The sequence below is a fragment of the Orycteropus afer genome, unplaced genomic scaffold (genome assembly GCF_000298275.1).
Source record: "Orycteropus afer afer isolate SDZICR_OR568_19922 unplaced genomic scaffold, OryAfe1.0 scaffold00057, whole genome shotgun sequence".
In the NCBI taxonomy this organism is placed as follows: Eukaryota; Metazoa; Chordata; class Mammalia; order Tubulidentata; family Orycteropodidae; genus Orycteropus; species Orycteropus afer.
In genome coordinates, this window is record NW_006921644.1 from 12,189,177 (window position 1) to 12,214,495 (window position 25,319).

General features: G+C 62.4%; 3 protein-coding genes across 3 annotated transcripts in view; 1 reads left to right on the forward strand and 2 right to left on the reverse strand.

Annotated features, from left to right (window-relative positions):
* Window positions 1–2,102, forward strand: part of IL17C (interleukin 17C) — a 12,364-nt gene extending 10,262 nt beyond the window's left edge. Inside the window, exons 2-4 of the mRNA XM_007939226.1 lie at window positions 718–791; window positions 1,073–1,398; window positions 1,838–2,102. Of these exons, the coding sequence (XP_007937417.1) occupies window positions 718–791; window positions 1,073–1,398; window positions 1,838–2,102 (665 nt within the window). The remainder of the gene's footprint in view (window positions 1–717; window positions 792–1,072; window positions 1,399–1,837) is intronic.
* Window positions 2,103–4,356: 2,254 nt separating this feature from the next.
* On the reverse strand, window positions 4,357–11,202 carry LOC103195572 (cytochrome b-245 light chain). The gene is made up of 6 exons (XM_007939161.1): window positions 11,145–11,202; window positions 8,177–8,246; window positions 7,631–7,705; window positions 7,436–7,519; window positions 6,789–6,870; window positions 4,357–4,575 (listed from the first exon to the last, which is right to left on the reverse strand). Exons 1-6 carry the CDS (start codon window positions 11,200–11,202, stop codon window positions 4,357–4,359), a joined length of 588 nt encoding a protein of 195 aa, XP_007937352.1.
* A 2,301-nt stretch (window positions 11,203–13,503) lies between these two features.
* On the reverse strand, window positions 13,504–20,521 carry MVD (mevalonate diphosphate decarboxylase). Its single transcript, XM_007939162.1, has 10 exons — window positions 20,452–20,521; window positions 19,201–19,271; window positions 18,315–18,429; window positions 17,943–18,089; window positions 16,857–17,056; window positions 16,187–16,261; window positions 15,828–16,046; window positions 15,340–15,455; window positions 14,190–14,298; window positions 13,504–13,584 (listed from the first exon to the last, which is right to left on the reverse strand). Exons 1-10 carry the CDS (start codon window positions 20,519–20,521, stop codon window positions 13,504–13,506), a joined length of 1,203 nt encoding a protein of 400 aa, XP_007937353.1.
* Window positions 20,522–25,319: the final 4,798 nt, after the last annotated feature.

The following is a 25,319-nucleotide window of genomic DNA, read 5'->3' on the forward strand; positions in this document are numbered from 1 at the left end:
GGAACACTGCAAAAGAAAAAAAAAATGCATTGACCCATGTCACTTTAGTTTTGTGTATTTCACTGTACATAAATTATATTTCAATAAAATGCATTTTTTAAAAAATTAAAACTCTCCCAAGTTCTGCCTTCAAACCGTCTGCTTTGAGGCGAGACAGAAGTGCCCTCCTAAGCAGGTCCTTGACTAAAGCTTTCCAGGGAGCTGGCGGCGGTCAGGCCCCTGGCAGTTTCCTGAGCCTTCACACACCTTCTAGACAACCTGACACCGTCTCAGAGAGAGAACAGGGGACGTGGAGACCCTCACACACGCAGCTGAAGGAAAGCTGTGCAGAGGCGTGCAGGGCAGCAGAGAGGGAGGAACGGGGTCCCCGCCATGGGGCCAAAGAGAAAACAGTCAGTGGATACAGGAGCAAGCTGCCGAGGGTGCTGGCACTGAAACTGTCACAGAAGGTTCTAGAATGTCAGGCAAGGCAATCCCCATTTACAGAATAGCACACCTGGGGAAGGGGGTTCCTCTGGGTGGGGAAGAGGTGGCAGGAACTGGGCTGCCCCCAGCTTCACATGGGTTCCTTGTGTCCATTCCTGCGGTCAGCTAAGGGGATGGAGTGGGGGTGGGCGCCTGGGCTCCAGGAAAGGGTCAGGTGAGCAAGCCCGTGGCTGGGCACTTCCCCAGGAGGAAGCGGTACAGCACCAGGAGTTTCCCCAGGTGTGGCCCCAGGTATAAAGGGCGCCGTGCATGCTGCTGCCAGGCCGGCCACGGTGCGCGCTCTGAGCCCAGCCGCTGCCAAAATGGTGAGTCCACGCCCGCCGCCCGGGCTCTCACCTGGGCAGTGTGCGCCTGGCCCCAAAGGGCTGGAGGTTTGCTGAGTCCCGGGGTGAGGACTTGGGATGGGAGCTGGGAACTCTCCAAACTGTGCAGGTGGGGAGCCAAGCCCCGACCCAGAAGCCAGGATCTCTGTTGCACCCTGGGTACCTTGGGGAGAGGGGCTGGAGCGCATTCACAGGCAAGCTGAGGGGCAGCCAAGTGGCTCCGACTGGGCCCCCCTGACGGCTGCTGTCTGCTCTGCCAGCAGATCCCAGGCCTCCTGCTTCTGCTCTGGCTGCCGGCTAACCTGGCCCACCGTGGCACCCCACCGTGGGGGGGTCCCCACGCCCACCAGACCACACGCTGCTACTCCACTGACGAGCTGACGCTGGGCCGGCCACCTCAACACTTGTGGGCTCGAAGCGCCAAGTGGGAGCAGACCTTGCCTGTGACCCTGGTGTCCAGCCTGGAGGCGGAGAGCCACCGGAGCCGGCATGACAGGTCGCTGGCCGGGACCCAGTGCCCAGCACTTCGGCCAGAACAGGTGTTAGAAGCAGATATCCATGAGCGATCCATCTCACCCTGGAGATACCGGTGAGCTGTGGGCCTGGGCTCGGGTTCCAACCCTTTGGGCACTGGCTTCCCCAAGACCTATCCTGACGTTCCCCACCCAGCCCCACTGCCCCGGCAAAGTGGGCGCCACCAGCCGAGGTCCCCCTTGGACTGCCTCGCTTCTGGGCGCTGTCCCCAGACCTGAGCCTAAAGGTCTCCCAAGAACTTTCTGGATGCCCCACTTGAGCCCCTGTGGGGACCAGACCGGGCTTGGTGGGCAGGGAAGACAGCGGGGACACGTGGGTAACGGCGCCATTCGTGGGCTGCCACCTCCACGCCGAGCCCCGCGCTAAGTGCGTGCTTCCCGAAGCTGCCGTCCTCTGCCTCCGGGTCCTGGGCGCTTAGGGTCAGAGTGGGGGCCCAGGCGCAGCGGCCGCGGGCGGTGCCGGTGCCTGAGCGCACTCCCCGCCGCCGCCCGCAGCATCGACACGGACGAGAACCGCTACCCACAGAAGCTCGCCTTCGCAGAGTGCCTGTGCCGGGGCTGCATCAGCGCGCGCACGGGCCGCGAGACCGCGGCGCTCAACTCCGTGCGGCTGCACCAGCGTCTCCTGGTGCTGCGCCGCCTGCCGTGCGCCCCCGACGGCGCGGGCACCCCCCAGCCCGGGGCCGCCACCTTCCGCGCCGAGTTCATCCGCGTGCCGGTCGGCTGCACCTGCGTGCTGCCCAGGTCGACCGCGGGGTGAGCGGGGCGCCATGCGCGTCCCGCCCCGCTATTTATGCGTATTTATTGGTTATTTATGTTCGCCTGGGGGATGCCCCGCCGCTCGCGGGCCCTCGGCCGCCTCGGGGACCCCCGGCTCCTGTCCGAGGCCAGCAGTGGAAGAGGTGAGGGGAGACGCGGGTCCAGCCCTCTGCTGTGACCCTGCCCGTCACGCCACCTCCAGCCTCAGTTTACCCTTTTGTGAAAGACCAGTGGCTGGGAGGTCTTTCCCTCCTGAAACCATCTTCAAAACAGCAGATCCCGGCGTCCCCGCAGCCCCCTCGCTGGTCCCAGCCACCCCGGGCCGCCTCCTGCCAGTGCCCTCAGGAGGAAAGGCACCCCCTATTTTCTTAATAAACTATTTGTATTTCTTCTAAAAGTGTGTGCTCGCGACTGAATGGACAGGCACCCGGGGGGCATTTGATTGCGCAGATGGTCATTTGGTGGAGCAAGTGCTTTCCTTGTCATGGGCCCTGGGTCTCTGCGTGCGCTTCCAGAAACTTCTGCGCACCAGCCGGCAGATGCATGGGGGGGGGGGGACAGGTGGGAGCACGCGCCCCCCCTACATCACACCCCTACCTGCTCTCCCCCTGGCAAATGCCGCATCCCAGCCCCGCTCTCAAGCCCAGCGAGTGCCAGGCAGGCAGGCAGTCCCTCGGATGCTGCTCCCGGGTCCTTTGCAGGGGGACCTGCCAGGCCCAGGTGGCTGCCAGGACACCAACTTCCTGGCAACCCCAGATGCCTGTCCCAGGCAGGAGTCCAACTGGGTGTGAGGAGGTGGGGGGCCCTGAATCAGCGGTCCGGCAGCAGTGGGCAGGCCTGGCTGTGCCAGCTCCCCGCCGCCCTCAACTACAGGCCTGTGGCTGAGGAGCTGCATGTGCAGGTCGCCCCTGCTGCTCTTGGGACCAACCCACCCATGCCAGCGGGGGGCTGACACGCTGAGGGGGCGCGCAAAGGGCTCGGATGGGGAGCCGCACCGGAGCCGGGTGGGTGTGCAGGAGGGGCTGCGGGGCCCAACAGCAGGTCGAGGGCCTCGCTGGGGACATCTGAGCAGAGCCCAGGGCAGGCCAACAGGGAGCCGTGACCACTGAGGGGACAGCTTGCCAAGGCCCTGGTGGCAGTGTCAGTCCCCGGCAGGGCTGGGATGGGGTGTGGAGCGGACTGGGCCTGGGGCCCTTGGTGGCTGCGGAGAGCCAGTCTGGGCAGAGACTGTGACTCACCGGGCAGAGGGCTGGACACCCCCCGCAGGAGCGAGGCCGCCGTCCCTGCAGGGGGTGGGGCGAGATGGAAGACCGAGCAGGGAGGGGAGGTAGGGGGACCCGTGCAGAGAGGGAATCGGGGATCCGAGGCTGGAAGGATGGAGTCGCTGCGATGGGGGCAGACCTTGGTGCACTGGGGAGTGGTTCGCAGCGTTAAGGTTCCCGCGACCCATGAGAGGGTCCCCCGGCTCTGAACATGATTTCCAGGGCAGGGGGGACAAACAGGGGGCTTGAGGAATGTCCCAGCCTCACCGGGAGTGGGGCCACAGCAGGAGAAAAGGTGTCCCAGGCTGGAGGGAGTGAGCTGAAGAAAACATGGGGTGGGGTTAACTACAGGCTGCTGGCTGGAGGCGGCCAGGCCGGAGCCCTGGGGACCCAGCTGCGCCCTTTCAAGGCTAAGGAGGGCTGTTTGTTTTTGTGTGTGGGGGGGAGAGCAGTCAGAGCCTCCCACTTAGCCTGACGCCCTCCATGTGGGCAGACACGCCGCGCCCGCACCACGCCTCACCTGTGCAAGGAGGGCCACCTGCGCCTCACCTGCCTCACTCACACCCCGCCCAACTCCCCCTCATTCAGCCCCCGGAAAATTCTGGAACCAAGCCCCTCGGGTGGTGTCAGGGAGGCTCTAGGAAGGTGGGTCTAACCGGGTCTGGGGAGCTGCAGAGCAGGCGCTCACCCCTCCCAAGCCGGGCATGCACATTCAGAGTCAAGTCAAAGACTTGGAACCGCAGGTACCGTACTGCATAAAATATACGGTGCACGGTCATTTCCCGCGCCACTGAGAAGGAAAACTGCTGCCAGTAAAACCGAAACACACCTGTGGCTCTTAGGAGGCAGAAGAGGGGTGCACTGTGAAGCCTCGGCGGACGATCCCGGGCGCGCGCCGGCCGGACCCCCACGAAGACGCCCGAGCCCCTGAGTTGGGCTCATTCCTTTTATTGCGGGAGGGCGCGGGCGCCGCCTGGTGGCCGCGCGGGGGAGCTACACGACCTCGTCGGTCACTGGGAGGGGGTTGGTCTGGGCGCCGTCAGCAGAGCCGTCGGCGGCCGCGTCCTCTGGCCCCTCGCTCGGCTTCTTGCGGGCCTCGGCCGGGGGGCGTGGCGGGGGGTTGCGGGGCGGCTGCTTGATGGTGCCGCCCACCTGTGGCAGCTCCTTGGGCTTGTGCTCCACGGGGGTCCACTGCTCGCCGCGGATGGCCGCCTGCAGGGGGAGGGGAACACTGGGAGCCGCCCCTTGCAGGTCACCTGCGCCCCTACCCACGCCCACCCTCACTTGGGTGCACCGGAGATGAAGGGCCTCGGGCTCAGAGAGGCTGCGTGACCTGCCAAGGGTCACACAGCCAGGCTCTTTCACGTGGGGGCGGGCCAATGCAAGAGCCCAGGACATAACTTCCTGGTGCAAATCCCAAACCACACGGGATTCCCAGGCCTCCGTCACGGGCACTGGGTGGAGCCCCAGGGAGGTCGTGGAGTTTCCAGGAATGCTGGCCAGCTCGCGGGGAAGGGCGGGGCAGAGGGGCAGCCAGGGAGAGCAGGGCGGGGGACCCCTCACCCTGCACCCGCCCAGAGGGCTCCAAGCCTGTTTGCAGGTGTGGCAAAGGGAGGGGTCTACTTCCGGGGGGGGGGCAGGGGCTCCTAAACATACAGACTCCTGGGCCCGGCCCCAGATCCTCCGAGTAGGTAAACTGGGAACGTATTTTAAATCTGTATCCATATTTAATCAGTCCCCAAATATGTAACAGCATATACTCTCTGTATAGAGCCCTGGTGGGCAGTGGTTAAGCATTCGCTGCTAACCGACAGGCTGTAGTTCAAAGCCACCAGCTGCTCGGAAAGATGAGGCAGTCAGTTTCCTAAAGACAGACAGACAGCCTTGGAAACCGTGGGCAGTTCCACTCTGTCCTCTAGGGGCGCTGAGTCTGGAAGTGGGTTTGGTTTGGGGAATTGTGTATCCTTTGGAAAGTGGTACTACCGTAAGCATCTGCAACCACACCACCTAACTTAAGAGCTAGAACCTTCCACCCTGAACGAGGTGACAGACGGACACACAGACAGATGGACGGACGGACAGACAAACTTCCGCTGTGTTGAAGGAAGACCTTCCTGGACAAAGTTGGCTGACCCTTAAGGAAAGGGGAGAAGCCACAGGTCTGAATCCCACAGGTGCTCAATGGCTGAGATGCACGTGGAATTCCTGCCGACCGACTAGACAGGCAGCCAGACATGTGGGAAGATGGGCCATGCACACGGGCAGGGCTCCGGCACACGCTCAACTCATTGCAGAGATGGAGTCAGGATCACCTGTCAGCCTCACACCTGGTAAACCGCCAGTGCTACGAGCAGGAAGCTGGGAAAGCCGAGCTCAGGGAGGTGGACCAGGTGCTGGCTGGGTGCGTGGCCACGAGCTGGGCCTGGAGTACCAGCCGACGCCACACAGCAACCAACACCACACCACAACCGCCAGAAGCCGAGCCAATTTAGCAATCACACTCAGGGCTTAACCCAAGGACGTTCACACTCAGGTCTTTGAGGGGATGGGCTGCCCGTGGCTGTGGAGAGCTGGGGGCACCTGGGTGATCCCGGGAGAGAGCAGAGGTAAGGTATGGGGTTCCACAGCTGTGAGGATGAAGGAGTGGGTGCACACAGCAATGGGACGGAATTGAAAAGCAGAGAGAGATGTGCACACTTAAAACACGGCTCCGTTTATATAACACAGAGCAGACTCAGAAGACACTGCACGTTCTCCAATAACGCAGGGAATCACAGGTGCCCGTGGGGCTCTCAGGCAGTGCTGCCCCTGGGGCGGGGGTGGGGAAGGGGGCCACACCAGCGCCCCTCTGCCCTGGCGTCCTGGGAACCGCCAACGCTTCACCGAGCCGGGGCTACGTGCTTCCCCAGGGTGGCCTTGGTCACTTATCCATCCCTGCCCTTCTGTGCACATGACTTTGTCACACAGGCTTCCTCATAGTGGGAGCCCATTCCCCTCAGTCTCAGGCAAATTCAACTCTCTACCTCCGCACTGGTAACAGGTTCCCCCAGGAGGTCCTGACATCCAGCCCCAGCACTACAGAAAAGATGGCCTGGGTGGGCCCAGTCTGATAGAGGGGGTCCACATGCAGGCTGGGCCCCTGGCTGGCTGTGTGACCCCAGGCAAGCCTCACACCTCTCTGAGCTTCCATGTCCTCGTCTGGGGGGACAGCGCCTGCCTTGCAGGTGAATAAAGAAACGTGGGAAAGGACCCAGCACACCTTAGACCCTGAAAACCTTCGTCAGCAGGGCACAAGCTTGCTTCCTGCAGGGGCTCCAAGAGCCCCCGGCTGGCCTTGGCCCAGCCTTCAGAACAGCTGTGAGGCGAGGCTGTCAGGGGCCAAGGGAGGGGTGGCCGGGGGGCTGGCTACAGAGGACACGACTCACCAGCAGGTAGATGCCACTCGCAATGGCCAAACAGGCAGTCCCCAGGATGGTGGCGAGCAGGAAGCCTGCAGGCACGGACAGCCTGGGAAGGGGACGGGACACCAGGTAGCGCAGTCAGAAAGGGCCGAAGCCTGCTCCTGGGGCGGAGGCCGTGAGATCTCGGGCCTCCAGAACCCAGACCAAGGGGATGCCAGCCCTGCAGGACTGTCTTCTCACTGTCCATCCTCAAGCTGTCCTCTGCCTTGACTGGTACCTTGCAAGGCACCAGCTCTTGCAACCAAGCCACCATGGTGGGAGGAAGTCCAACCAGCTGTGAAGAGGCCACGCGTGGGCGTTTGGCTGCAGCCCCATGGCTCACCCTCCACCAGCAAGAACCGTCTGGCTAAGCCCAGCCGACCCCGGAACCATGGCTGTTCGCGTTGGAACCCAGAGGTTAGGGGCTTTGTTCTGCAGTGAGAGAACCCTGACGCAGATCCGGGGAGCCGCTGCCTGAGCTCAGTTCTGGGTGGTGGTTTGCAAACACGTCTAGGCAGGGAGGGAGTCTGACTTAGCCCAAGGTCTCCTGCCCAGGCCCCCAGACCAGGGGGCAGGGCCACCCCAAGGTCTCTGTTCCTGGAGCTGAGTGTGGAGCAAAGGTGGAGACTCACGCAAGGTGCAGGAAGGCCCGGATGTAGTAATTCCTGGTGAGGGGTCCGAACAGCTTCACCACCGACGTCATATACTTCTGTCCACTAGAGGGAGGGACGGGCGGGGGACAGGCAGCAGTGTCAGTATCTGTCCCGCCGAGGACCCCTACATGGACCCCAGGAGCCTGAGGACGGCCCTGCAGGGTGGGCACTCACCAGCGCTCCATGGTGGAACCCTTCCTCCTCTTCCCGCGGGGGTACTCCAGCAGGCACACCAGCACCCCTGCTGCACTAAGCTCTCGGTCAAGGATCAGACAGCCCGGGGTGCGTGAGGAGCCCCCCCGTCCGTGGAGAACTGGGAGGGGCAGGCGCCATCCCACACCCTCTTGCCCCTCAGGTGGGTGCACAGGCTGTAATGGTTGGGCCAGCCTGCTCGGAGTCAAGGCCTGGGCCAGTGGGGGGCCCCTGACTCTGCCACCGCTTGCCCAGCATGGGGCAGGTTTACTAACCCTGTGGACATGGGCAGGCCCCAACCCTGCTCTGGGCTGTTTCCCACACTGCAAAGCGGGCCCTACTGCCCCCTGGCTCCCAATGGTGACAAAACAGAATGGAGTGAAAACCACTCAATGAAGTGCTGTGCCCACGGGGCAGTGGCCTCACCCGCCAAGCCCCACGGCCTGTGTCCTTGTCCTCGGAGCCCAGCTCCCACCCACGCTGTCCCCACCCGCCCACATGGAGGGTGGCAGGTGCCAACAAGGATACATGGAATATGCCCCAAAGTACCACTGGGTGAACTGGCCGGCGGTGGCCACAATGCCTCCCGTGATGAGGACTGCAAGCAGAGAAGCGGGTTAGTCAGGGAGGCAGGCGCCCAGGGGGCTGGGCCCACAGTCCACCCGAGAGCTGCCCTGCACTCTGTCCACGTGTTGGCCAACCTCTGGCTGAGGAGGCCCCAGGCAGGTACAGATAACAGCGGGCACCCTGTCCCAGAAGGTGACGTTTCAGCGAAGAGCTGAGCGTATTTGCTGGTGAAATGGGGAGAAGGCTGAGAGGCAGGCAGCTGGGTAGGCGGTGTCAGAGCCTAGGAGCTGCTGGCCCAGAAAGTGGGAGACCAGGTCCCCCTCGAGCTGTGTGACCCGACTGCAGACTTGTGTGTTCACTGGCTGTACTTTCAATAAAACCAAACCCAACCAAACTCACTGCCATTGAGTCGATTCCAACTCATAGTGACCCTCGTTGGGTTTCCAAAGTGGCCAGTCTTTATGGAAGTAGACTGCCCCACCTTCCTTCAGAGGAGCAGCTGGTGGGCTTGACTGCCAACCTTCTGGTTAGCAGTCAGATCCCTTAGGCACCAAGCCAGCAGAGCTCCTTACACTATCCACGGTGGCCCTGTCTTCTTGGTGTTACATGGGTTTGCTGTTCACCCCAGCAGTGTTTCCACCGTCATTGGAATTTTATCTGCTGGTGATGTTTCAGAAGGTCCTTGGGTGACAGACGGATTGGCGCTAGCCTACTAGCTGAAAGGTGGGTGGTTTGAACCCACCCGGGGGGCATGAGAAGACAGACCCTGTGACCTGCTTCCGAAGGCCGCAGCCTTGATGACCCCAGGAGTCCACTGCACACTTGGGGTCGCCATGCGTCTGTCGAGGCAACAAGGACACAGCGGCTCCGACCCTTTGACTGGTATCTTAGGTCCTCTGTTTTCAACTCGGGGTGGGCTGTGTCGTGCACACCAACACATCCTTCCCCAGAGCTGACTGAGGGCTGGTTACAGTCAAAAGGACAGGCAGGCTTGGTGACTTGTCACACACATGTACCCAGTGTCCTCCCACCAGACCAGAACCACCATCCCCTGCGATCTCAGACCAAACGGACTGTCATCATCTGCAACCTCACGCCAAACCGGGATGTCATCTCTTGTGACCTTAGACCAAACAAGGACGTCATCTCTTGTGACTTCAGATCAAGCCAGGATGTCATTGCCTGTGGCCCCTGACCAAATGGGATGTCATCACCTGTGACCTCAGACCAAGTGGGACCGTCCTTGCCTGTGACCTCCAGCCACGCCAGGCTGCCGTGACCCTAGGGCGTCCCCTCACGCCCCTTGTGGTCAGTGCTGGTGCCCTCCTTGGTTGTGTGTCGGTACAGCTGTGGGTCAGTCCCTCTTTTCATCGAGCAGTGCTGCTATATCAACGGACCACCGTTTTAAAGGAGTCCCTAGTGACATAAATGGTCCACGCACTCAGCTGCCAAGTGGAAGGCTGGAGGTCTGAGTCCACCGAGGGGTGCCCCAGACACAAGCCCTCACAGTCTGTGTCCAAGTGATCGACGCTGGAAACCCCGCGGGGCACAGCTCTGCCGTCATGCACGAGGTCACCCCGAGTCGCTGGACTCCACGGCCGGCGTGGACGGCGGCCCTTCTCAAGTGTTTGGGTGCCACCCCGCATTCTACGTGCATCCGCTATCCCTCCAGGACCTTCACCTTGTCCTTCCCAACCAACAGAGCAGTCCCGGGGGTGCTTCTCTCGTCCCGGGTCTGGTTTATCTCAGCGTCTTGGTCTGGGGCCCTGTACAGGGCAGGCCGGATCCGGCCCTCACACCTCGCGCAGCACAGGCCCGCCAGGTCTCATTAGCCCGCTGCCCCCAGAGGCCGGGGAGCTTCATCGGGATGGGTCTGCCTCCAGCTTGACGGCCGCTCAGCCTCCCTCACCGCTGGCCCTGACACCCGCGGGCCCCAAGCCGGGCCTCCACGGCTCCAATCCTGGTCGCCCTCTGCCTTTGGCCCTCTCACCGTCCCAGAGCCTCACTGGGCCCCGTCCCAAGGATCTTAGTCTTGCTTGAGGCTCAGCTACACATTAACCTATTCTGTTAGCGTTTCTGTGCTGCCAAGAAGAGGTCTCTCACATGTTCGGTTAGCACGCTGACTGACGCCTTTGGGGGTGTCATGTCCCCGTCCTGAGCCTGCTCTGCTACCTGCCATCAGCGAGTGGGGGCGGCTGGCTTTGTAGGGAGGCGGGAGGACTCAGTCTGCCCCCAGAAAGGGGCTGGAGCACCTGCAACGTGCAGTGCTGACACATACGCCTTCATGGCAGGGGCAAGGCCAGTGCGCTCAGGGGGCTACTGTCCCGTGAAGAGACAGAAGTCAACATTGGAGAGCAATGCGCTGGGACAAGGGATGTGGCAGGAGGCGGCCGGGGGTCAGAGAGACGGAGCAGGTGACGGGGACAATGTCTGCCCAAGTCCCCAGGGCCCCTCGCCCACTCCAAGGCCCCCAAGAAGGGAGCCCAGGCCCTGGCCACAGACCAGCCCCGGACCTACCCCTCACAGGGTCGGAGGGGTGGGAGCCTGTGTCGACCCAGGGCTGGGGGTTCAGGAGCGGGCCCTCAGGCCAGGTTTTCCCAACCAGGCTGGGCAGCGACTCCGGAAACCAAGAGGGCCCAAACGCCTCTTCCCTCGGCTGCAACTTCCTCTGCCGCGCAGTGGTCCCCACAGGGCGACGGGCCGGAGCGCACAGGCCCACAGAGGGGCGCTAAAGCTGTCCCCGAATCCCCCCTTCCCGGCCGCAGCTCCCGGTCTCTGACTCCCCACGCCCCTCTCGAGCCCCACCCTGGCAATCGGGGCGGCTTCCTCGGTCCGCAGCGGGGGTCTCTGACTCCCCTCGGCCCGTGTGCAGCCCCTTCCCCGGCGCCCAGCCCAGACGCGCCCGCGCCCCGCGGCCGCCCGCGCTCACTCAGGCCCGACGCCAGCGCCTGCTCGTTGGCCCACATGGCCCACTCGATCTGCCCCATGGCGGCGGCGGTCGGCTGTGCGCCCTGCGGCCCCGCGCCCTGGGACCCCACCCCGCCCGCCCCGAGTTCCGGCCCCGCCCCGGCCCACAGGCACGCCTCCACCCGCCCGGGTCGCCCGGAGGCTGGGGGCGGGCCTGGCCCCGGGAGGCAGCTGGGAGGCCCGAGGGCGCCCTGCGAAGGGAGCTGGACGCGCCGGGGTCCCGCTGCGAGGGGCGCGGGGTGCGCAGAGCTCCTGGGGCCCCGCTGCCTAGCTGTGCTCGTGCGTGTGCCCCCCCCAGGCCAGGCCTCGGCTCGGGGAGGCCCCACTTCCTCCCTCGGCTCCTCAGCGCCCAGCCAGCAGTCCCCGCTGCTGTGCCGCCCCCTCAACCTGCTGGGCTCGAGGTTGGCCATGGAGACATTTTCACCAGAGTCCCCAGGGCCCCGCCGCGGCAGTGCCGGAGCCGGCTGTGTGGATTCGGGTAGGGACCCAGGGCTGCCCGGGATTACACTGGCTGCTTGACCACAGGCCTTTCCACTGGACGGCTCAGGCCCCCACACCAGGCACCCTCCCAGGCCCACAAACTGGGTTAGTAACAGCAGCAGCCCTGGGGGTGTGGACGCTGACACCCACATGCTCACCCCAGCACTTCCTTCTGCAACTCAGGGAGGTGGCTCAAGAGTCACAAGGCAATAGGAGGAAGGAGTGGAGTGTAGCAAACACGGAAAACCCAGCACCTCCTCCCGACTCCCGCCCAGGGCCCCTTCTGGGTCAGGCCCAGGGCGAGGGGACAGAGAACAGCAAATGGGTGAGGCTTTGGCTGGGTCAGGATCAGCTGTGACCTGAGGTGGACGTGACACCAGCTGTCCCATGACTGACTCTCCTCTGGTCTTGAGTTGGAAACAGAACTGGGAGAGGTCTGATGGATGGTGCAAACAGGGGGTCCCAGAAGGCGATAGCTGCTTCCCAGTGACCCTGGAAAACAACTGTGGACTCGGGGTGCCTGTGAGCTCTGGCTGAGGAGAACCTGAGCCTGACCCATGTTTGGGGACGGGGTGGGTATCCCCACCCACGCCTGTGGTGCTCAGCACTGGGTGAGGCTGGACTGCGGTGGGGCAGGCTCCAAGGACCTTCTGCCCTCCCACATGGGGGGTGGCCGTGGAGCTGAGGTCAGCAACACTTCCTTTAGACCTTGAGCTCAAGCTTACCATGCACAGCTAGACAGGCTGTCAACCGTCTTCCATGGTGGGAAGGAGAAGCTCATCTCTGGACCTGGCAGCATAGCTCAAGTGTCCTTCCCCCAAGGAGACGGAAGCGGCCCCCAGAGCACCGTGGCCTGAACCCGCGCACCCCCAGAGTGTTGCGTCCTGAACCCGTGCCCCCACGGAGGGCTGCGGCCTATCCCAGGGCCCCCAGACTGCTGCGGCCTGAACCTGCGCCCCCAGAGTGCTGCGGCCTGAACCTGCGCCCCCACGGAGTGCTGCGGCCTGTCCCGGCGCCCCTCCCAGACTGCTGCGGCCTGAACCTGCGCCCCCAGACTGCTGCGGCCTGTCCCAGGGCCCCCACGGAGTGCTGCGGCCTGTCCCGGCGCCCCTCCCAGACTGCTGCGGCCTGAACCTGCGCCCCCAGACTGTTGCGGCCTGTCCCAGGGCCCCCACGGAGTGCTGCAGCCTGTCCCGGCGCCCCGAAGCACCACAGCCTGTCCAGCTCTGTGACGTCTGGGCACGTCCTGTGACCCACCAGTGAGGACAGCCAAGGCCGGGATCAGTGACACGGGTTTATTCGCTGGCCGCATGGTGGCAGCTCTCACACCGTTGGCACCCATCTTCCCAGCCCCACGGCACTTTCCCTGCCACAGGGGGTAGGGGTGGGAGGCTCCCAGAAGGGGAACCCCTCCAGGCCACAGGACTTCTCCTTGTGGCTTTTACAAGGAAACCCCCATCCCTGCGGCAGAGCTGAGGTCGGGTCCCCAAGTCTCAGGGCCTATCAGACTCAAAAGGGGTTCCGGAGGTTTCCTGAGCCCCTCAGCCGACCCCTGCCCCACGCTCATCCCCCACTGCTGGGTCCCACATCAGGATGACAAGCAGTATTTCTGGGGTGGCCGGAGCACAGAGCCATGGCCACACCAGGCTGGACTCAGTCCCACCAGGACTCTGCACCCTGATCCCAATCCCCACCGAGGTCCCCGAGCCTGCACAGCTGTGGGTGTCACTCGCTGCCCCAACACAGCCCCAGCGTCCAGAGCCAGTGGTCATCCAGAAGCCCAAGGCCACACTCGGTCATCATGGTGGCTCCAGGCCTGGACAAGGCCACTGAAGAGGCAATCAGGCAGCAGGCTTGGGCAGACCGTCAGAGCCCAGGAGGTGAAGGTGGGGGTCGTCCAGGATTTGGGGCCCTGGCCCCACCTGGGGCAGAGAAACCCACGTTAGCTCATGGGGTGACAAGGCCACCCCCCCACCCGCTCCAGCCGTCTTGTAGGGGCCGGGTCAGAGAGGCTGTCGGCCCACAGGGAGAGCCCCCAAGCTGCCCCGTCCTCGCAGGTGGGTAAGTCCCGAGACACTCGGCAGCACCGGCAGTGCCGCCCTTGGCTCCCCTCCCCCGCTAGGAGCTCCCTGCTCCTGGACCAGCGCCTGCTCACCTGCTTCTCCCACCCAGACTCAGGGACAGAGAATGAGGGTGCCCAGCCCCATTCCAGGGGCTACTCACTCCGGACAGCGGCCCCTTACCTGCTGTCCCCGAGTCTGTCCCTCCCCAGGCAACACCCACGTCTGCCTCCTGGTCACGTCCCTCCTCCCAGCACCTGAGACGCCCCGCGGTGGGCCGAGCAAGGGCATGCGCACGTGGTACCCCAGCAGACCCCTGAAAGCGGCAGGCGGAGCCACCACGGCATCCACGCCACCACCACTGTATCCTCACCAGGGAGCCTGCCCCCTGCCAGTGAGGCTGAGCGCTGCCCCGGAGGGGGAGCCCCGCAGGAGGGGAGCCCCGCAGACCCCCCAGCCGGACTCACCTTTGTAGCAATGATGTACTTGATGCTGCCAGGGCTCGGGTCAAGGGCTAGTGCGGCCTTCAGCTCGTCCGACAGCGGGACTGGCATCACCGGCAGCCCCTTCAGGAACCTGGGGAGAGACCTGCCGGTCACCAAGGGTCCCCAAGGAGGTCCTGGTCAGCCCTGGCACCTGGCTGTGCCAGGCTGGGCCCTGTGGGCTAACGGCTGAGAAGGAGAGTCACTCAGAGACAGTGTCCACCGCCCCCCTTGGAACAGGGAATTCCCTCGAGTGCTGGGCTACCGGTGAGGGCACAGAAGAACGGTGCTCTCAGCGCCGCCCCCATCGCTGGCCAGACGACACCACTGTCCTCATGCCCTGGCAAGAAGCTGGTGGGCGGTGCAAGGCCCCTGCAAGCTCTGTCCTCGCTGAGGACAAGGGGCCCCTGAGGCAGCGGGATATGCTGCTGGGCCTAGGATGCTGGGTGGGGCCCCACAGAACCAAAGTCAATGCTGTCACACAACGTCGGGCCCCACGAGACACAGCTCCACGCAGGAGGTGGCAGTCTCAGGAGGCCCGCCGGAATCTGGCTCTCATTGTGGGGAGACCCCGGGGCCGTGGGGCCCTTTTCATTAAGTGGCAACGTGTGGTCCTCATGAAGGAGCAGCAAGATAAAGTCGCCAGCTCAGCAAACGGGGCTTCCAGGCTGCTGGGCCCAGGGGTCCTCACAGCCCCGGGTTAACTGCGTACAGCATGCGTCCTCCCCGGGGGACCCCGACGTGCATCCCATTAACTGCGAGCAGCGTGCGTCCTCCCGGGGGACCCCGACGTGCATCCCGTTAACTGCGAGCAGCGTGCGTCCTCCCAGGGGACCCCGACGTGCATCCCGTTAACTGCGAGCAGCGTGCGTCCTCCCGGGGACCCCGAAATACATCCCGTTAACTGCGAGCAGCGTGCGTCCTCCCCGGGGGACCCCGACGTGCGTCCTGTTAACTGCGTGCAGCGTGTGTCCTCCCCGGGGGACCCCGACGTGCGTCCCGTTAACTGCGTGCAGCATGCGTCCTCCCCGGGGGACCCTGACATGCGTCCCAGGCACTGGGAGGCACGCCGCCCCATGCATCTCCTGCAGCCCGTCATCACTCCCGCTCCTGGCAGGAGATCCCCGTCACTCACCTGTCTCCATTTGACTCCGGAGGGAAGCAATGCTTCACAGCTGCCATAAACTCCGCCACAGCGTCGTCCAGGGTGAAGATCACAGCGTTAGGACCCGCGTCAAACGTGTACGCCACCTGGGACGTGCCAGTCAGCTGGAGCCCCACAGTGCCCAACGCTCTGCCCACCAGCTGCCCTTGGGCCCTCGGGCCAGCAGAGGGAGGCCCTGCACCTCTGACGTGGGACCCCTGCCCAGTAACACAAAAGGGACACAATCTCCCTCCCAGGTTCAAACAGTGTCACAGCCACACTGGGTCACGCAACCAAGGAGTCGGCCAGGACAGCGTTGACACAGAGCGAACCGGGAGCCCGTAGCAATGCCAGCATGCTCTGTGCCCCCAGGGGCGGGGCGTGCTCTGTGAGGCTCCGGTTGGCAGCATACTCTCTGTTGGGCATGCACTTAGACAGTGGTTGGCACAGGGTGGTTCTGAGGTCCCTGGACACGTTACCTTGGTCTGCCCATGGTGGGCGTTGAAGCGGTGCACCAGATACATGATCAGCTTGGAGGTGTCGTTGAGGTAGGAGATGGGGGGGAAGGTGTCCAGGCAGGTGGCATGGAACTGGTTGCTGTCCTTCATGGTGAGCTGTCCGAAGCCGGAGAAGTCCCGCTCACGGACGCATCGGATCATCTCGGCCATGCGCCCTGGCACCACTGACGTGGCCCGGAACTGCAGGGCAACAGGTGAGTGTCTGCAAGCTGCGGGCCCCCTGGCAGCCGGCTTCAGCCGAGCCTACTCTGCCCCTGTGGCAGCAGCCGCACTGACTGACCACGCCCAGCAGGCCCTCCCAGGCCCTCCCGCCGCCTCACCTGGAGCAGGGTGCTGGTCTCCACGCTGGTCTGCATGCCGGCCGTGCTGCCCGTCAGCTTCCTCTCAGCACTCACCTGCCGGGCAGAGGCAGTCCCTGTGTCGTGTCCACGACCCACAGGGCCCCAAACTTGCCCCCATCCACCTCCAACTCTGAGTCTCAGCAGGGAAGATGCCAGGTCTTCGGGCTCCAGGGCTGGACCCCGGATCCGCCAGCCCCCAGAGTGACCGCGTCAGCCGGGGCTGGGGAGTGAGGCACTACCCGGGGCTTGCCCTGGACACCCGAGCTCAGGGCAGCCGGGGGTAGAGGGGGAGCAGAGGCTGTGCTCCTGCCGACGGCTGGGCCACAAGGTAAGAGGCGGCCCTGCAGGGGCTGTGCGTGTGGGCAGGCCCCGCCTCCCCTCGGCTGTGGCGGACGCAGCAGGTGTGGGCTGGGCCGACAGGGTGGGAGCCAGGGACGCTGGCCCGGGGCTCTGGCCATGGCGGAGGCTGTGTGGCTCTGGGCCGGCACCTCCTCACTCTCAGCAGGGCAGCAGCATCTGGCGGGCTGGGAAACAGCCCTGAGGCTCACTGAGGGGCCCCTACTCACCAGCAGCCGGTGCTGCTCTAAGTGGTGCCCACCACCGGGTAGCAGGTGGACCTGGTCTGTGAGCACTCCCCAGGCTCACTCACCACAAGCACGAGGATCCAGAGCTCAGGCCAGTGCAACTCGGGGGCCACCTGCTGGGCAATGCTGTCCTTGCCATCGGCCTGCTCTCCCATGTGCCACTGCACAAAGCCGCCATAGAGGCTCCGGCAGGCGCTGCCCGAGCCACGGCGGGCCACCTCCGAGAGCTCGCCCTCCACCCTGTAGACTCGCGCCAGGGTGTAGGCTGTGGGCACAGGAGGACACAGAGGCTCAGAGATGGCCAAGGAGGCTGAGACACGTGGCAATGGTGCGGGGACCACTGAACCCCTGGCCAGCAGCTCTAAGAGTCAGCCAGTCATCCGCGCACCCGCCCACCCGTTACTGTCAAGTGCCTGCCCAGGACTACGGAGAGTGGCGGAACATGACTCTGGCCACTCAGGGTTCACCGTCTTGGGATTCTCAAACCCTCAGGGGACCCAGGGCATGGAGCTGTAAAAGCTTGGAAGGAGTCGTGGAGGAGTCTTCAAGGAGGGGCATCTGAGCTGAGTTTTGAGGGAGGGAGTCGGGAAGTTGTCGAGGGCAAGGATGAGGCTTGGGGCAGCTCGGGATGGGGCAGGTGAATAGGGGCACCCCCAAGTCCACGTGTCCCCAGAGAAGCTAAGCACACCCCCCAGCCTGCTTATCCAGCACATCATGGGACCGGAGCTGGGCCCACAGCCGCTGTCCTGGCATCTGTGCTGAGCTGCTGGGCGAGAGGCGTCCCTCTGCCCTGGTGCCCGGCCCTGCCACCAAGCGGAGGTGCGTGCCAGACAGTGAGCCCAACAGACAAAAACCAGAGCTCAGATTCAGGAAGATCTTCAGGAAGCAGAGGGACCGTGGCGCCAGCTCCACCCTCAGACAAGCCAAGAAGCCACACTGACGTTAGCTTACAGCACTTAGAGACAGGGCTGTCACCGACCACCCATGTCCTGGCAAACTGGCTGCCATGACTTCACCGTGGAGACATGTGGAGCCTGAGGAACCGAGCAAAGGGACGGCCAGGGCCTGGAGGGGACGGCTCTCGCCGGCTGGGCTCCCCAGCTGTGAGCACCTCTGCCCCGGCACAGAGCACAAAGCCCTGTGGTACTCACCCAGGCAGGCATAGCCCGCGGCGGATGACGCCAGGCCCGCGGCCGTGGGGAAGTTGTTCTGCGATGCAATGTGCACCTTGTAGCTGAGGTGCGGGGGCGGGGCATCCCCCTCGTCTGTCCTCCTCTGCTGCCAGGCCAGGCGCCGGACTGCAGGCCAGGACACCGTTAGCACCCAATGCTGGTGGGGCCAGCCCACCCCCGGGCCAGAGGGTTCAGGGCCCCGCTGACCCCTTCACCTCTCACACAAGCTCCTGCCCAGGAAAGCCCCAGCCACAGACCCCTGGGCTCCCGGAAGTGGCGGGGAAGGCAGACTGCTGCCAACTGGTGAGAGCGCCTGGCCCTCGCCCGGGGGACTGGGACGTGCAGACTCACTCTCCCTCAGGCAGGACTGCAACCGGGGCTGCCCCACGTCCACCTCCACGCCGTTCAGCCAGACCCGGTCCTCTGCGAAGTCTCTGCTGATGGCGGCAGTTGTGGTGGTCTTTAGCTGGAAAGGAAGCTGGGTTATCTCGGGAGCTGGTGGGGGTCCAGCCTAGCACCCCCTCTCTGCGGGGGAGGCCCTTCTTCCCCGAGGCCACTCAGGTCGGCCTCAGGGCAGCTCTAGCCCTGCTTGGAGGTGGGGAAGCAGAGGCAGGGTGGGCGGGGGTGGGGCAGATGCAGAGAGCCGTGAACAACACATGGCCACTTCACTGCCACAGCACAGCCACATCCCACACATCAGGCCAGGCGTTCCCAGGGACCCCGGGCGTGCATGTGCACATGTGTGTGTACTGGTATATACATGTGTCTGTTATGTGGTGAGGTGAAACCCCAGGACGTGTGTATGCATATGAACATGTGTGTGTGTGTATGTGTATCCTTATGTGATGAGATGAGACCCGGGGCACATGTGTGTCCCCAGGACATGTGTGTCCCCAGAACATGTGTATGCATACGAACATGTGTAATGTGTGTGTGTGTGTGTGTGTATGTGTACGTGTGTCCTTACGTAGTGAGATGAGACCTGGGACACGTGCGTGTGTCCTCAGGACGTGTGTATGCATATAACATGTGTAATTGTGTGTGTGTGTGTGTGTACGTGTCCTTACGTGGTGAGATGACACCTGGGGCACGTGTGTGTGTGTGAACCAGCGATGAGACCTGAGACGTCAGAGTGTGCGTGTGGACACAGGACAACGCTGTCGTCTGCTGGGACAGTGCTCCCTGCTGAGCCCCTGCCCCACCAGCTGTTGAGCAGTTCTGCCCGGCCCACGCTCACCTGGTCCTGGTGGAGGGTGACGCTCAGGGAGGAGTTGAGAGGCAGGATCAGCTCCTCGTCACGTTTTCCCCCTGGAGCAGACGACCAAAGGCAGGGCCCATTGGGGTGCTCCCAGACCGCCAGCACCTGGCTCCCCCAGTGGCGCTCCCCCAGCCAGCCCCTACGTCCTCCTGAGGCCGAGGGTCACACTGCCCTTCCAGCTGTTGAGTCAACTCTGACTTCCGGTGACCTCACACGTGCCACAGAAGAGCTGCCCCCAGGGCTCCCCTGCCTGCCATCTTTATGGAAGGGGACTGCCAGACCCTTCTGTAGCACTTCGCCTCGGTAGTCTAGTGCACACCGCACGCCACCCGGGTGCTGGGGGACGCCTGTGGTGACGCAGTGTGCCGTATCCTTTTGCAAGATGTCCCCACAGGGAAAGCAGGTGAAGGGCACAGAGGATTATGTCATGGGAATCTACAATCCTGCCAAATTTAAAGCCAAGAAAGAAAACAGCCCGGGACCCAGGGCGAGACCGAGGTGACTAGGGCAGCTTGCTGGGGAAGCAGGATCCACCCCAACCTGTCCATCTGGAATAACAAGCCCTGGCTGGTGGAGGGAGGCCACGTTGGTCCCCAGCACTGCCGGCTGCCTAGGGGTGCAGCTCAGAACAGGAATCGGGCCTCTGACCCACCTCCCAGGCACCGTGTCCAAACTTGAGTCCCCAACCTGCCTGCCCCCCAGCAGCGGAGCGCTTGGACAGGCTGGCCGTGACAGCTGACATCAGCACCTCAGGCTGCACGCGGGTCGGGAGACGACTGGTCCGAGCCTCAGTGCCCGCACCACCTTACAAGGCCCGGGGGGAGGCTTAAAGAACACGGCCCACAGAGGGCCCTCCACAAACGGCTGCTATGATTATGCGCAATGATGGTGCATGGCACCGCCAGCCTCCGGGCCACCGCCCTCCCACTCCCGAGTGGGGGCATCTCTGTGCAGCCCACCCTGTGCCAGCCACGCCCCCGCCTACCTGCGGGGTGACCCAGAGCCCATCCACCCAGCCATCGCCCACCTGCAGAGAAGGTGAACGGACGGGCTGACCCCGGCCCCCATCCACCCGCTGCCACCCTGCTGCCCCCCGCCTCCCCGGGCGGTGACGCACGCGGGCGGTCCCTAGTGGGTGGGCGCCTCCGGTCCCTAGTGGGTGGGCGCCGGGGAGGCCCGATCTTGCCCTGGGCGCCCCCGGCCTCGAGTCTGCACGACCCCGCTACTTACAGTACTTGATGACAGCTATGTTGACGGGTGCTGTGCACGTGACGATAACGAGCGGCTTCTCCGAAGCCATGGCAGAACCCTGGGCGCCCAAGACCGCGGTAGCGCCGTGCCCCAGGTCGGCCGGCGCCTCTCCTCACACACCGCGCCGCAATTGGCCCGCGGACGCCAGCTGCTCGTGCGCCGTCCAATCAGCGACCGGCCTGGCCCACGCTCCCCCCTCTCAGCCAATGGGCCGCATCGGACGATGGGCCGCCGACGCTCGGCCTGCCCCTCGCTGTCGGGTGCGCCGGATCTGCGCAGCCGCAAGGTCTGCGCGAGGGCGTGATGGACTTCCGGTAGGCAGGGCCAAGCGCGGTGGGATCCTGTGGCGCTGATACCCAGGTACCCGGAGCCGGTTACTGCACATCCCAGTATCCTGCGCCCCGTCAGGGCTAACAACCGTCCCGGCTTGGGCCCCCAGCTAAAGAATTAAATGCATCGTAAATATTTTCATCCCCTTCTCCCTTTTTAAAATTTGTTTTTGGCTTTCAAGTGAATCAGATTTCAGAAGATGTAGGGATATGCGGTGCAGAAGTTTCCACTAGGCCCAGGCACGCAGTTCTCTCCCCCGGAAACAATCAGTGCTCCCAGTGTTGGGCACCTGCCCGTCAACGTTTTATGCATAGTACCAGCAAAGAGGTTTTTCCCACCTTGCTTTTCCACTTGAGTGCTTCTCGGAGACCATGGAGTTCAGTAGGAAAAAGTGATCCCTCGTCACCTGGAAACGCCACATACACAATTAGGTTGTTACTGACGTCCGATATTAGAAGCACGCTTCTCCCCGCATTTTGTGCAAGGGTGGGTATGTATGTAGGAGAATTCTTTGGAGAGTTGTGGGGCTAACTGCATTCAGGGTCTCGATGGCCGTGGGAAGTTGTACTCTGTGGACGGGGGATCAACTGTGTACTCCCATGACCGAGGTGTGGGCTCGCCAGACCTCCCCGGTGGATTATCGGTCTTACGGGGGCGAAAAACAGTCTCTGGTGTATCTCAGAAGATTGAAAAAGAAAAAAACAACAACACTGCCATCAGTCAATTAGGACTCATGGTGATCCCCTACGCGGTCAATCTTTAGGGAAGGAGATTGCCCAGTCTTCCTTCTGGGGAGTGGCTGGTGGGTTTGAACTGCCAACCTTCTGGTTACCAAATCCCTTAGGCCATACGCCACCAGGGCTCTGTATCTCAGAGGCCGGGATTTTTAATTTCTCTTGCAGTCAGTTTTCTGTGCTACACAGCACCACTTAGCTTCTTTTGAAGACATCATGGTGGGAGGCTTTAGGCAGTGCTGAGTGAGAAGGGAGGGAGCCCTGCAGGTCATGGTGAACTTGGTGATCTGTGTACTGGATGGTGGTGATGAGCACAAACTGTTAGGCTTTTGTGCTGTCCCAGGCATTATAGGTGCTTTACCCATATTTTCTGGGAAAGTTTTATCATTAGGGTCAATGCAAGGAGCCCTAATGGTGAAATGGTTAAGAGCTGGGCTGCTAACTGAAAGGCTGGCAGTTCGAACTGTTCTGTTGGCTCTGCGGGAGAGACACCTGGTGATTTGTTTTGTGAAGATTGAAATCAAATCAAACCACACCCACTGCCTGGGGTCCATTCTGACCCACAGCGCCCCTAGAGGACAGAGTGGAACTGCCCCAATGGGTCTCTAAGGCTGTCCCCTTTATGGAAGTGGCCTGCCTCATTTTTCTGCGGCAGAGCTGCTGGGAGTTCAAACTGCCAATCTTTTGATTAGTAGCTGAGCGCTTAGGCACTGAGCCACCAGGGGTCCTCTCTGTAAATACTGCAGCCTAGAACACCCTCTGGAGCTGTTCGACTCTGTCACGTGGGATCGATGTGAGCCCGACCGACTGGATGGACCCCAACCCCAACTGCAAAGGTACCACGGACGTGGTTAAGAGGCAATCACCAGGGCTGCCCGCCCCTCCCCACCCCCGTTCCCGCTCAGCTAAGGCAGCCACATTCAAATCTTTTCTTTTTCTCCACATTGCTAAAGTGCGTGCTTGTATTTTTTCTTGTTATGACCATCTTTAGAGAGCAAGTGATGATTACCGTCCAATTAATTTCCTTCCACACCCAACCACGTACTCACCTCATCCCCAGTCCTGTGGAGTCCGTGTTCCCCATTTGCATGGCTGTGACTCTGTGGGTCGTATTTGCAGCTGAGCCGTGTGGCAACGTGTGTCTGCAGCATGCAGCTGGACAGTGGACAGCCTTGGAGGACGCGTCCCGCGTGCCCCCTGGGGCCCCAGCTCTCCTGGGCTGTCCAGCCGCGGTGCCCTCTGACAGCTGACAGTGGAAGGTAGCTCTCCTCCCTACTGGATGTCTACAAAGCGGGTTGTGGGGGGTCCTGCCTCCTGGGTCACCTGCCTGCAGGTGCAAACCAGAGGACGGAATCTTGAACCTACTGGCCCCACGTGATTCTGATGTGTTCAGGTATAACGTGTTTTGAAGGAGATAATGGGAGGTACAGGAAAATGAGAAGGAAATTCAAGGCTAAGAGCAAGAACAGATACCCAGTAGACCTGGCATCGAATCTTCCTGAGTTCCTGTCTCCGAGGTGGGACAAAGGCTGGGATCTTGACGGGCACAGGCGGAGTGGGGCGCTTAGGCTGGCCACGATTCACCAGGTGTGGGTCTGCAGTTCACAAGCTCCTGGTGACACGACATTGAGGTGGAACCTTCCGGTCTGCAGGCCTCACTGCATAGCAAATAAAGACTGTGGGAGTTGGTGGCTCTGGGGGACTCAAGCCTGTGTCCTGCATGTACTGAAGTTTCTCCACTGCCCAGTCTCAGCTCCCTGGTCTGTGAAAAGGGGGTGACACCCCACAGAGGTGTGGCTGTCGGCCGCCTTCCAAGCACAGCGTTCGGGGGCATAGACATGCCGTCAGCGATGGCTAAGCCAGCAGCTGGTACTCACGGAGATTGTGACGCTCCAGGCACAGAAATGGAGGCTGTCGTGTGTCCTCATCAGTCACCAAATCAGATGAGGGCCTACAGGCCACCAGTGCCTGACTCGGGCCCCCAGCACAGAAGGCGAGGAGCCTTGCATTCACTCAATAGACGTGCACCATGCATCACCACGTGACGGAACGTTGCTGAGTGCAGACACACCTGCGTGAGGAAGCAAGGGGGGTCCCCGGGGGAGGTCTGGGGTCCTGGTCCGGGACAGGGACCCTGACCTGCAGTGAGGTCCTGCTTGGGGCAGGGCCGGGTGGCTCGCTCGGCGGGGCTCAGCGGACCTCACCCTGTGTTGGCCTGCGAAGCCCTGGGCGTCTGCAGATGGACCAGCAGGGGGCACCAGAGCGCAGGTCCGGAGCCCTGGTTCCTGGCTTTCTGAGGCTGCTTCGTCCCTCATCCAAGCGTCTGGGATTAAAGGGGGGTGTTATGGGGTGGGGAGGCACAGAGAGTGCAAAGCCTAAAAACTGACAGCCATCGGCACCTACCCTTCTCTGCTCAGAGAAGGGGCTGTGGAGGAGGGGCCTGGAACGGGAGAGGCACTCACGGGCCTCCAGCCGTGCCCAGGAGTCTGTGTTTGGGGAGGCGGGACCTGGTCTTCCGGGCAAAGAGAAGGCGCCACTGAGGGCCATTCTGGATCCCCTTCCGCACACCTCACTCCTCCCCGGCCGTCCCTGGGCTGCTCCAGAACCTGCTATGTTTCCTGCATAGAAAAGCAGGCAAGGGACTGTCGGCTGAGGCGCCATGAAACACACTCCCACCACCACCACCCAGCGCTGCCGTCTTGGAAAGCCCGGTCCAGGCCCCTCTGTGGCCTCCAAGAAAAAAAACTTTACTGCCTCGAGTCGGTCCTGACTCATAGTGACCCCTCCTTGGGTTTCCGAGGCGGTAACTCTACAGAAGTAGATTGCCCAGTTAAAAATTAAAAAGTAGCCTAAAAACCTGAGGCCTGGAACTGCACTCACCCCCATGGCCCAGCTTTCAGCCAAATAGCAGACAGGTCTATGAGGTGCACCACCCTTAGAACCACCACAGAGGTGCACAGCCCTTAGAACAACAAACCATGCGAGGACCAGAAGGACGGAGGGAAATGGGAAACACAGGGGAAGTGGGAAGAGACCTGTTGCATTGTGGAGGCCACAGTCAACGTCACAAAACAAAACGTGTGTGAACCGTTGAACCAATCTGCTCTGTAAACTTTCCCCAAATCACAGTAAAAAGTGAAAAATAAATAAAGTCTTTGCAGCAAGGAAAAAAAAAAAAAGGTTTTGAAAGGAAGTGATCATACATTGTACCCAGACACTGAGGTGGCTGTCCTAGCCTGGCCAGCCACACTGGGGTTGTGACAGGGTTGGTCCCCCGAGACCAGCCATGTCGGAGTTCTGGGAAGATGTCACCGCTTCAGTGTGTCTAAGTCAACATGATGCTGTGAGATGCCTTGAGGAGGCTGTGGGCTGACAGGAAGTGACAAGGCCTTTTTCAGGGCCAGTCAGAGGCCGCGAGCCCCAGGGGCGAGGGTGCTGCTCTGGAAGTTGCAGGAAGCTCTGCTGTGTTCTGGGCAAGGGAACACTGTTTGTCTCGTGTTAGCCGAAAGCCTGACTGTGGGCCGCTCAAGAGAGAAGGCCTCTCCAAACCTGCCTTTGAAAGCACTGCTGGTGTAGTGGTTGAAGTGCTCAGCTGCTAACCCAGAGGTCAGTGGTTCAAATCCACCAGCCACTCCACAGGGGAGAGATGAGGTAATCAGTCTGCTTCCATGAAGATTGACAGCCTTGGAGACCCTCCAGGTACAGTTCCACTCTGTCCTCTAGGGGCGCTGTGGGTCAGAATGGACTCCATGGCAGTGGGTGTGGTTTGGGCTTTGCTTCTGT

What these genes read in the sequence shown, in the direction of transcription:
- LOC103195572 (XM_007939161.1), bottom strand. Translation starts at nt 11,202, where the DNA reads ATGGGGCAGATCGAGTGGGCCATGTGGGCCAACGAGCAGGCGCTGGCG. An exon ending in GGTTCCACCATGGAGCGCTG is followed by an intron (nt 7,520 to 7,630) that starts GTGAGTGCCCAC and finishes CCCTCCCTCTAG; the next exon opens with TGGACAGAAGTATATGACGT. An exon ending in CGGGCCTTCCTGCACCTTGC is followed by an intron (nt 6,871 to 7,435) that starts GTGAGTCTCCAC and finishes TCCCCTTCCCAG; the next exon opens with GCTGTCCGTGCCTGCAGGCT.
- MVD (XM_007939162.1), bottom strand. Translation starts at nt 20,521, where the DNA reads ATGGCTTCGGAGAAGCCGCTCGTTATCGTCACGTGCACAGCACCCGTC. An exon ending in CATAGCTGTCATCAAGTACT is followed by an intron (nt 19,272 to 20,451) that starts GTAAGTAGCGGG and finishes CGTCTGCTCCAG; the next exon opens with GGGGAAAACGTGACGAGGAG. An exon ending in CCGGAGTCAAATGGAGACAG is followed by an intron (nt 14,299 to 15,339) that starts GTGAGTGACGGG and finishes GTCTCTCCCCAG; the next exon opens with GTTCCTGAAGGGGCTGCCGG.